We start from the raw sequence: 11,514 nt of genomic DNA, 5'->3' as shown, positions 1-11,514 counted from the left end.
TATAGAATTTTGAAAAGAAACAAGACAAATAGGAAAATACAGAACACCTTAAAGGAAGACAAAACTAAAAAACCTCCCTTCATGTGTCACTTAGGATATCTTCCTACAGTATATGTGGACTCATATGAGGGGGTGCCCACAGCTTAAGATGACATTATAGAAATAGCACAGTTCTGTTTTCTTGGAAGATTAGGTAATGCTGCAGTCATGGGAATGGCATACCTATAAAATGCTGCAAAATGCTACAGACCAACCATTTACTATCTTTCTTCGTCTAAAACCTATCAAGACAATTACTAAAAAAGTATTACATGCTATCCAGAATGCAAGCCAAGAAAGTGTGAAGTTAAAAGGGATAGGAACTTATGTATTTTTCCCAAATAAATAAAAATGACTTCTCTTAAAAAACAAAAAGGTCTTAAAAAAAAAAAAGGAAGAAAGAAAAATATCTTTCTCGGCATGCAGAAAATATTAACCATTGAAATATTTCAAGAAAAGATTTGGGGATAACTACCAACAGACACTCGTGCTGAAAGTTCATTCCCATGGCTTGATTGTGTATGAAAATAGCAACATCCAGCTCTAAGTATGCCAAAGGGAACCTAAAACAAATAATTCTACCAAACTTAATTCTTTATCAATTTTTCCATTACCTCCTTTTAATTTAAACATGCATACACAAAGAAAGGTTTCCATCTTTTAATTTTCAACATAATATACAGGGACTACAACACCATTTCAAGTTCAAATTAGGGGAAATATCACACTCAAATATGCTTTGATTTGACAAGTTGCTGTTACAATATTGAGAAGTTTCATGAAAAAGTTATTTAACAATTTTTAAGATAATCAAATATCTTTTTGCTACATGGGCCAATGCAGTAATAGTAATTTGTTTAAAAATGCAGTATTTTGCACTTCAAATTATTAAAAAAGAATATCAAGATCATATATGTTCTGAATTATTCAAACTCATTCCATTTTTAAAAGATGAAAGTAAACATTCTACATTAAACATTTCATGAGACCACTTCTCCTTTGCACTTACACATAAAAGTCAAAAACTAAAGCACAATTGCCTAAAGACATAGCTATATCTAGAATACACTGGTGTAATCATTAAAGACTACTAGAACTAAATTATCACTTTTATATCAACACTTTTCACCACAACACGTCTTTCCTAAAAAGACAAAAAATCTTGGGATTTAGATTTCCCTTATTGAACTGAACATAACAGAATCTCTTACATTCTGGCTTTATAATAAGCTTCAACTCCTTCCAGTAGGAACTATCTACACAGCACAGTGCTACATACAATTATTCCAGTGAGATGTGTATTTAGTTTCACAATATGATCAACACAGTAGTGCCATACAAAGTTTTCTGCAGGTAAAAATGCTAGGAAAGGCCACGGTGGACAGTGCCAGACACTGAGTACAGTAGATTACAGGTACCACTGAGGGCCAGAGGAGACCACAGATTTCAGTCTTTGTTCAGCAATGGAAAAAGAATAACATCTACAGAAACATAAGAATAAAAATATATAATTCCACTGTTGATAATGCAATTTTCCAGATACTGTTTCTTTTGTTAAATGGGCAAACTAGCTTTACTTCAAATTAGAGAAAGTGAATACAATCAGAATACGAAAGATTTTCCTTGTTTCCTCATCAAAGGAATGCACTAGGGTTAGCGCGAGGATCTTTCTGGTTCCTGTATCTGTAAGTCAGCCAAACCCCCAGGATCTGGAATTAAAAAAAAAAAGAAAACAAAAGTTATGTTTGCATATATATGTTCTATTTATCAATAAAATAACTCTGAAACCTGAATAACTTTGCTTTTTTGTTTGTTCAAAAGAAGAAATTTCTATTTCTTTTTTTCAAATGAAGTAAGTAAACCAAATGAGAAGCCGTAAAACAAATTAAAGTATGAACATTGGGGTAGGCCGCACGATTGTTGCCCAAAGGCATGCACATCAGGAGCCCCAGAACCTGGGAATATGTTCCTTCCCAGGGTAACAGGGACTTCACAGATGTGACTGAATTAGAGAGAATAACCTGATAAGCTCAATGATGCAATTGCAGGGGCTTTCATAAGAGGGAAGCAAGAAGGACAAAGTCAGAAATACAGAAAGAAGGCAGCCCAAGAACAAAGCAAGGAAGCAAAAGGATGCTACAGTTCTAGCTTTAAAGATAGAATATTAAGCTTCAACTTTTCTTTTTTATCTACTTTTTTAATAATAGGAAAATGTTAATTTTTCACTCTAGAGGGGAATTAAATTAAAATAGAATTTATAAAACACACACATATAATGTATTAACCATATATTTCATATATATATAACATACATGTTTTATATATATATATGTTATATAGACACCACATATACAAAAATGAGATTCATACATTATCTGTACATTTTCCACATTCACAAAAAAATATCAAAACAAGAAAAGCCTTTCTAGGAATAAAAATCAAAGTTCTAAACCATATAGGAAAAGCAATAGATTTAACTACAATAAAAGAAAAATTTTCTGTAAGAAGAAACAGAAACAATAACAACAAAAAGTTAGGTAAATGCCAAAGGAACTGAAAGCAGAACAAAGCAAAGCAATGCAAGAAACAAAGTGGAGGCTAGAGAGGAATTAGTGGAAGGCATAGAGTGAGAAAGGGAGGTAGGAGGGGTATGGAATGGGGAGCAGGCAGGAGGAGCCCCGTTTAAGGCCCAGCCTGTCCTATGCTCAACCACAAACATTCCACCCCAAGTTCCCCTCTGAGACTCTGAGGAAAAAAATCCCCTGTTTTGCATAGGCTATTTTTGAGTTTGTTACATGCAGCTCAAAGAGTCTCAATTAGACAAAAAAGTAAATAAGCAAGTCACAAAAGAAATACAGCCAAAAAAAAACACATACGGATATATGGTCAAATTCAGTAGCCACTGTTTCAAAAGAAAAATATGGAATTGCAATACCTTTTTAAAAAAAAATTATCAAAGTGTCAAAAAAATTTTATAATGAAAATACCTAGTTAGTGCTTGAACCAAAAGTTGATACTCTTCCCAGAAATCTATTAAAACAATATAATAGTCACCAAAAACCTTTTAAAAATCCCAATACTGGATTATATTTGATGTCTAGAAATATCATCACAGGGCAAAAGATAGGATACAGAAAAACATTTTGTACAAGATGACCATGGCATTATTTATTATACTGACATATTAAAGGAAAACTTAAGCAAACTTGTTAAGTTACACCCATACAAAAGACTCAGGATTTTTCTGATATTCTTTAAAGATACATGTTCACTCTTACAAACAGCCTACCATAGTTCTATAGCTACATATTCAACCTTAATTAAAAGAATTACTGGGTACATGTAATTCTGTTATCTATTTAAAACAGGAATAAGACACAGTCATCTCATAATAGCAATAATAGGAGTCCCACCATCTTTTTATAATGGGCCATTGTGAGTATACACACACACACACACACACACACACACACACACACACACATCCCCATTTTAAAAAGTGAGGGGACAAAAGCACAAAATGCTTAAGAAACTTATCCAAAGCCACACAACTAATAAGCAGCTGCTCTAAGGTTTCCAACCCAAATAATGCAGCTCCTAAGTTCATTCCTTAACCATGTGCTCCAGAGTGATAGACCGACAAAGCTAACCCAAAGGTTTGCTGCTACAAATAAATATCCTATATATTTGTTTCATATAATTATCTCCATAAAATACTAAAAGTGAAATTTATGAGTTAAATTTTTTTTAAAAAAATTAATCTTTATGTCAACTCAGAAGCATCTTTATGTGCACAGGGCTAGGAAGATAATTCAGTGGGAAGAGCACTTGCCTAGCATGCACAAGACCCTGGGTTGAATCTCCAGTACCACCAAAGGAAAAAAAAAGAAAGAAAGAAAAACTTGCGCACAGATATTGAGAGTTTAAAAGAAAAGACACTGAGCATACATCTATAGTCCCAGTTACTTAGAGGGCTAAGCCATGAGGACTGCGTGAGCCTAGGAGTTCAAGGCTAGGTTGAGCAACATAATGAGACCCTATCCCAAAAATATAAATTAAATAAATTGAATTTAAAAATTAAAAAGGGAGCTGAAGTTGTGGCTCAGTAGTATAGCACTTGCTTAGCATGTGTGAGGCACTTGGTTCGATCCTCAGCACCACAAATAAATAAATGAATAAAAAAAGGTCCATCAACTTCTAAAAAAATATTGGAAAAAAAAAAGAAAATGCTTTAAAAAATAAAAAGGGCTGATGATGATTCAGTATCCAGTTACATGAGTAATGTATGAAACCTCACTCTAGCACCATAAAAAAAAAAAAGAAGAATTATAAATAAATTTTCTTTAGAAAACACTAAGGAAATAATATTATTTAAAAATTATCAAATAATATTTTTGTGGTTTTTCTTATAGACATTTATACTATATAAAAGTTATAATTAGTATGGATATATTAATATAGTAAAAACATATATTCATGGAGAATTAATAACAGAGACAACTATAAGTTTTGGAAAGCCAGGACCATAGGAGAATGGAGGGTAAAGTTGCAAGGCAATTTTTCAAAGCATTCCTTTAGATATATATTTTTACATATATACATATTTATACACACATAATTTATATATTAAATAATATAAATATGCAACCTATTCCAAAATTAATTTAAAATTGAAATTTATCATGCAAAGAAGAGACCCTAGAGATAATTCAGTCTATTCAGACTTATCTTATTTGCCCATTAAATTTTACATAATGGAAAACAGATGAGATATTTTACATTGTCATAAAGTTAAGGCTAGATTGATGGGATATTCTGATTCCAAGCCAGGGGTCCTTTGTTACATTGTAAAAATCAATTGGCCCACAGTAAGGTGCAATACCATATTCTCTTAACATACAAAACAGGACTCCCTATGACAAGAGGGAGAAAATACTGAGGATTTTGCACATACCTCTGTAAAACTGAAAAAGAGGCCAATGCCACCCACAAATCTCAAAACTTCTCCAGCATATTCTCCTATTATTGGAGCACAAAGCGAGCACTTGTGGCTGCTTTGAAGACAGCTCTGCATCAATTAAAGAAAAGACATGTTATTTCAAACTACATTTATAAAGAGCATATACAAAATGCACACGCACACTAATTTAGGGTCTGGGCATGTTACATGTCTGGGCATTGGTGTTTTAGTAGTATGGAAATTTTTAAGATAGTCTCCTCTCGTACATTTGGAAGCCCTGTATTTGCTTCCCCCCTGTGACTGGGACTTGAGAACAAGATGGGGGAAACACTCCCACATTTAGGCTGCATTCTATAATACTACTGCTTAACAGAAGGAAGACAGAAAAGAGGGTAGTTCTGTATTTCCTCACCTTGGAAGTGTATAGCCGGCTAAGAACCCCACTTTAATATAGATCATTCTTCTTCTCCTGTCCTGATATGCTTTAAAAACCACATTATTTATATACCTCCTCTAAATGTCTAAGACTGATCATACAGTGCTCTTTTACAACATGTTGAAGGAACAGTCAAATGAGAAAGAATTAGGAGTGATAAACCAAAGCTTGTTTATCTGATGGGGCCCTGGAATATTCAGCATTCTCAGGATTTTGAGAACAGGCAAATGCTACAAAATGTATATGAAATACGATAGTTATATGTAAAGCAATTTTGAAATACAATTTAGCACCAGTGTTTTGGGAGGGGCTCAGACCCAGGAAGTAAGGTTCGGGGCTCAGCAGGTAGAAGATATAAAACTCAATTAGGACAGTAGACATGCTTTATTCAGAGGTGGCAACATCCTCCAGCCTATAGCTAGTTCCATTTTTCCCCAGTCAGTTCCCGTTAGCCCCTCAGTTTTTTCATAGGCCCCTTTTATATGCAGGTCAAACAAAGAAGGCACACTGCCAACAGGTTACATAAGTGGGAGCATGCTCACAAGCAAAATGTCTATGACCTTGAGTATATACGTTGATTCAGAGTGTTTGTGGCCTAGACTAGACAAGCTCCATCACTTATGATTATTAAAAGCCACTGTCAGTTTCATCTCATATTGAGGTGGCAATAAAAGTCTTTCCCAGCCATGTCCAACTGTCCAGGGACATAGACTGGATTCACCAGGGTTGTCTGGTAGCAGAACTGACAGGCACCTCCATGACCATAACATAGCTGGTTCCCAGCCCTGGGTATACACTAAAAACACCAAACCTGCCAGAAGCTTCAGTAAGGAAGCCTAACTATAATCATTTGGGGCTTGCCTCGATAATCAGAAAGTCTATTTTTTATGACAATTATTATTCATTTGTATATAATGAATTTACACACACACACACACACACACTTTATATATACTGTAAACTTTGGACTTACAGCCAGACAGGTATCATTTGGGTTAAAACTTCGGAACCCACAGCAGTTTAAATTTCTCTGGATGTCATTTCGAGCACTTGCTGTATTGTTCCAACCAACCTCCAGAAGCTGACTCTAGGAAATGCATTTAATATGCATTAAAATGTGTCATCTCTGCATCAATGTGTAAAGCTAGAGCCCACAGCTTTTAGTATTGAGTGTATATAAAATACCCTACAAGACCATCAAAACTTTTCAAAAACTAAAGCGCTATTTCTACGAATGAAGAAGTCTTAATTTTCACATGCAAGTTAAAAGAAGCACTTGCTTCAAAGGCATAATTCTGAATGTAATGAGATAGAGTTTCTGTTGTTCCAAGACAGAAACCCATATTTCTCTACAAATTAGAGCTTGAAAAGAGTAGTTGCTAGAATTGAACCACAAATATTTTGGAGCAAATGTTTCACTACAAAGTGGTGGGTAAAGGCTAGATAAACATGCTTTAACAGTGTTAAATTTTACCCAGTGAGATCTAAGGATACAAAATCCTCCTGGTATCGTCAACTCTAATCAGTCCCACTCACACAATCAGGAACAGGAAAGCACAGCTCTCCAGAGTGAAATAGCATTCTGGGCAAGAAGAAATGCTTTACACTCCAACCATTTCTCCCCCCTTTTTCATACTCAGACTAAATAGTATAATAAAGTAGCAGGAAAAAGTATTTGCTTACCTGTTGCTCCTGGTTCAGGGCTAAACAAGCACAAGAGACAGAAAACTGAACAATAAATACAAGAAGGAGAATAATCATATACTGAAAGTTAAATGTTAAGGACATTTCTGAATACTCTTAAAATAGCATTAATCAGTGGGTACTGGCACACTTTAAAATGCACTGGCAGCAGTTCACCCAAAAAATAAAACAAATGGTGCTTTGAGAAAGTTCGAGGATATGTATACAGAAAAATAAAATTGATAATTATATAAATAAAAACACTTCTATCAGAATTTTATCCAAATTAAACAAAAAGTTTTACATACATGAAACAGAAAACAAATACAGACTAACACATATAAGCTTTCTTAATTTTTGTCTAAAACATAAAACACATATAAGCTTCCTTAATTTGTCTAAAACATACGCTGTTAAATTCTCAAACATTGTATTATATTGGAAAAAACCTAGAGGTTCACCGAATCACTTCAATTTAACTAAATTAGCAATACATAAGTAAGATTATAATGAACTTGCAGAATACGGTCCAAAGCGACAAGGAGTGAGTGGGGACATGTAAACATACAATAACTTAACCCTCAGAAATGTTCCTAATATAGGTAGAACAAATGTGCACCAAGCTTCCTGGGAGTTGCTTTCTGCCAATTAATAATTTTCTAATAATGACATTATGTTAGCTGTAGTCATCAAAATAGTAATCAATAATAAGAGCGCAACCCAACTGGTGTACAAGTCCCAATTTTAAAAAAGGATACAAAAAATAGCAACACCTGATGATGTTTCACAGCTCCGATCAGCCCCACTAATGCAATCAGAAACAAGAAGATGCCCACTGCAATGACCACGCCAACCACTCGGAGACTGGAAATCAGCCCAAAGCCAATGCCCCAAGCAGCAATTCCAATAAGCAACAGACTAACCAACTGCAAAAAAAAAAAAAAAAAAAGGAGGGGGGCACAGGGAGGAGAGAGAGAGAAGGGAGAAAATGTCAATTTTCATAATATCAACATTCTTAAGGTTAATTAGATTTTATTATCTTTCAAATAATTGCTAATATTCAGTACATGGTCCCTCAGTATCCACAGGAGATTGGTCCCAGGAACCCCCCCAAAGATACCAAAACCTAAGGATCCTCTATTTTCATATATAATGGTGTGGTAATTTTATATAACCTCTGAACACACTCTGGTATACTTTGAATCATCTCTAAGTAATACTTGATACAATATAAATGCTATATAAATAATTGTTATAGTGTACTGTTAGAGGAATAATGACAAGAAAAATGTTTGCCCAAGATGCAATTTGTTTTCTGAATATTCCTGATCCACAGCTGACTGAATATGGAGGGATGACTGTCCTAGAAGACATACAAAGGGTTTCAGTGGATATTGTTTAAATAAATTATATTAATTCTCAATATGTTTTAGACTAACAATAATCTATAATAGTAACAGGGAGCCTCAGAAGTCACCTGATTTACTTAAACCTAAACACCTGCTACCTAAGTTTATGAAGTAACAGCATACATAATACTCCTAGACGTCAATATACCTCAGTCCAGTGTAATCATGACTTCACATGGAACTTGCTAACTGGACTATATCCCTCTCCGCCCTCCCAGCTCCCTAAAGACTGACTGAATCTCTCCCTCCTTTGGCAATGTACTTTCCTTGAGTTTGGTTAGACTGTTTCCATTACTACACTCAACATTGTTTCCAAGCCTCTCTCCAGGAGTAAGGTCACTTCAGAATAAGGTCCCATGTTTACCCTCCATGTATTTCCAGAGCTCATCAAAGGCCCTGATCCCTGGGGAACACTTAAAAGTTGCTCCTAGAACTGTCACTGAAACGAAATGCTTTAGATATACATAAGAATTTATAGAGACAGGCAGAAAATGCTTAAATCTCCAAAAGGATGAAAAGCATGTAAGATATTTTTAGCTACTTAGAATGAAACAGCATTCTGAGCAAGAAGAAATTATTTTATACTTGAATCACCAGGTAAAGAGGTTGAACACATGTCTAATTGATTTGAACCTGTAAAATTCAAAGTTACAGTCATTTCTTTAAAATAACAAAGGCTAACTGATAGAAGATGGGCTTCATCAGGTATCAGGGAAGAGATGGAGAAGGGTTGAAGAGCAGGAAACCTGAGCAAGCACCTTCCATGTACTTGTCATCAACCACGTACTGGAGCAATGGTGATGAGTTAATACCAAGTTTGAAGGAATCAAAATATTAAAAAATATATTTTGTAGCACTACTTAAAGGCCTGATAGAGTCTGTTTAGAAATATAAAAATTACCACTTAGTCAATGGATCTTTTTCTGCTCAAATGCAGAACTTTCATATGTAAAATACTGATTTATTAGACAAATTATACAATTACTGGTCTATTTAGCAAAAGTGCTAAATACTGTACATTTATTTGTATTTTAATCCAAAATTGTAATTTTTTATTTTTGCCATATAGGAACAACTTGAGAATAAAAGAAAGCATCTGTAACATGATAAAATCAAGCTTCGGAGCTACAGACTTGGTGGTCTCCACTGCAGCAGGCACACACACAAAGCATTCATTTTTAGAGGAACAGGGGAGTCAAAAAGTTCTCACAAACTTTGGCACTCCAGAAATTTGTCTAGTGCCTTCCTCAACTGCTCCTTATCAGCAGGCCCATTTGCTTCTGTTTCATTTTTATCATCCCCACCCGTCTTCTCACAACTTTAAACAATTTGGGATGGAGAAAAAGTCCTCCGCCCCTTCACAAGTGAGCTTATTTTTGACTTTGTGATTTCCAAATATACCATATTTCCTTTCACGAGGTGTAAAAGGCAGAAGCCTGAAGGAGGTGTGAAGGAAGAAGGGCTGGAGATGCTGGGACGGGCCTCGCCTTCAGGAGGTGACAGGGCTATGCTTAGCATCTTGGTACCAAACAAGGGAGATGGTCAAAACTTGCACATATTTGGGTAGCTTCGCAGTTATAGATCTCCAGAAAAACAGAAGAAGCAGGAGGAGATATCTATGTTTATATCTAATTGTCAAGAGAATATGAGAAAGGGAGAGACAGAGGTAGAGAAATTTTGAAGAATTGGCTCATACGATTGTCAGGACTGGCAAGTCAGCAATTTGTAGGGTAGGCCAGCAGGGTGGAAACTCAGAATTTCTTCTTCCTCAGGAAACCTCAAAGGTTGCTTTTAAGGTTTCCCACCAATTGGATGAGGCCTACCAACACTGATTACAAATGTCAGTCGTACCTACAAAATGCCTTCAGAGCAATCTCCAGAGTAGGCTTTAAACAAACAAGTGGGCACCAGAGCCTATCTACAAGCTGACACATAAAATTAACCATCCCTTGGCTGGGGCTGTAGATGGAGGTAGAGTGCTTGCCTCGAATATGTGAGGCACTGGGTTTGATCCTCAGCACCACATAAAGATAAATAAATAAAGATATTGTTCATCTACAACAACAACAACAACAACAACAACAACAAAACAATTAAAAAAAAAACAAACAATTAACCATCCCTCTGGACAATAGAGTCCTGGATGCTTTATTTACAAGTTCTATTAAATTCATGAACTACTATACTATAACTCTTTATTTCATAGACTACCACTTTATTTTTCATCTTAGTCTTGGAGACAAAAAAAATAAATAAATCAGAAATATGAATAATCTGATATCAAAAAATGTTCTAATGCCATAGAATCCTTTGGGAAACCATACAAAATCCCTACTATGTAAGTGAAATTCTTAAACATTAAAAATATTAAAGGTTAAATATTCTTAAATGCTAAATTAAAAGCCAATTATTCATCAACAAATAGCATATACCAATTGTGTTCTAAACGCCAGAGACCAAACATTCCAACTACAACAGGAGTCAGCAGTTTCTCTTCAAATGGCAGGAGATTCAGTATTTGGCTTTGCAGATCATATGGTCCCTGCCATAACTATTCCATTTTGCTACTGTATGCAAATAATATTGTATGCAAGCTGAGACAATACATAAATGAATAAAAAGGGTTATATTCCAATAACATTCTATTTTTAAACACTGAAAATTGAATTCACATAATTTTCATGTATCACCAGTTTTTTCCACCCATTAAAAGTGTAAAACTGTTCTTTGTTAATATGCTATTAAAAAAAAAAAAGTAGGCAGTAGAATAGATTTGGCCCAAAGGTCAGCACTTTGAAAATGAAAAATTACAATGGTACTAAGACTAATTGTTACATCACACATTTTTTTAAATGGGTCAGAATATAGGACAATAATCTCCTCCCCTCCCCCCACAAAAAATTCCAGATAAATAGGTGAAAGACTACAAGAGTGAGAAAGTAGAGAGTAAACCAAAAAAAAAAAAAAAAAAAAAACCCCACTGTGAA

At 34.8% G+C, this 11,514-nt stretch overlaps 1 protein-coding gene across 1 annotated transcript in view; it reads right to left on the bottom strand.

Annotated features, from left to right (window-relative positions):
• Positions 1 to 685: 685 nt before the first annotated feature.
• Tspan13 (tetraspanin 13) overlaps positions 686 to 11,514 on the bottom strand; it is a 31,108-nt gene continuing 20,279 nt past the window's right edge. The window contains exons 2-6 of the mRNA XM_015498126.2: positions 7,877 to 8,044; positions 7,119 to 7,199; positions 6,409 to 6,522; positions 4,994 to 5,107; positions 686 to 1,748 (exon numbers count right to left, since the gene is read on the bottom strand). Coding sequence (XP_015353612.1) covers positions 1,674 to 1,748; positions 4,994 to 5,107; positions 6,409 to 6,522; positions 7,119 to 7,199; positions 7,877 to 8,044 — 552 coding nt within the window. The 3' untranslated portion in view covers positions 686 to 1,673. The remainder of the gene's footprint in view (positions 1,749 to 4,993; positions 5,108 to 6,408; positions 6,523 to 7,118; positions 7,200 to 7,876; positions 8,045 to 11,514) is intronic.

This window comes from Marmota marmota, unplaced genomic scaffold (assembly GCF_001458135.2).
Source record: "Marmota marmota marmota unplaced genomic scaffold, marMar, whole genome shotgun sequence".
In the NCBI taxonomy this organism is placed as follows: Eukaryota; Metazoa; Chordata; class Mammalia; order Rodentia; family Sciuridae; genus Marmota; species Marmota marmota.
This window is presented reverse-complemented; position numbering and strand designations above follow the sequence as displayed.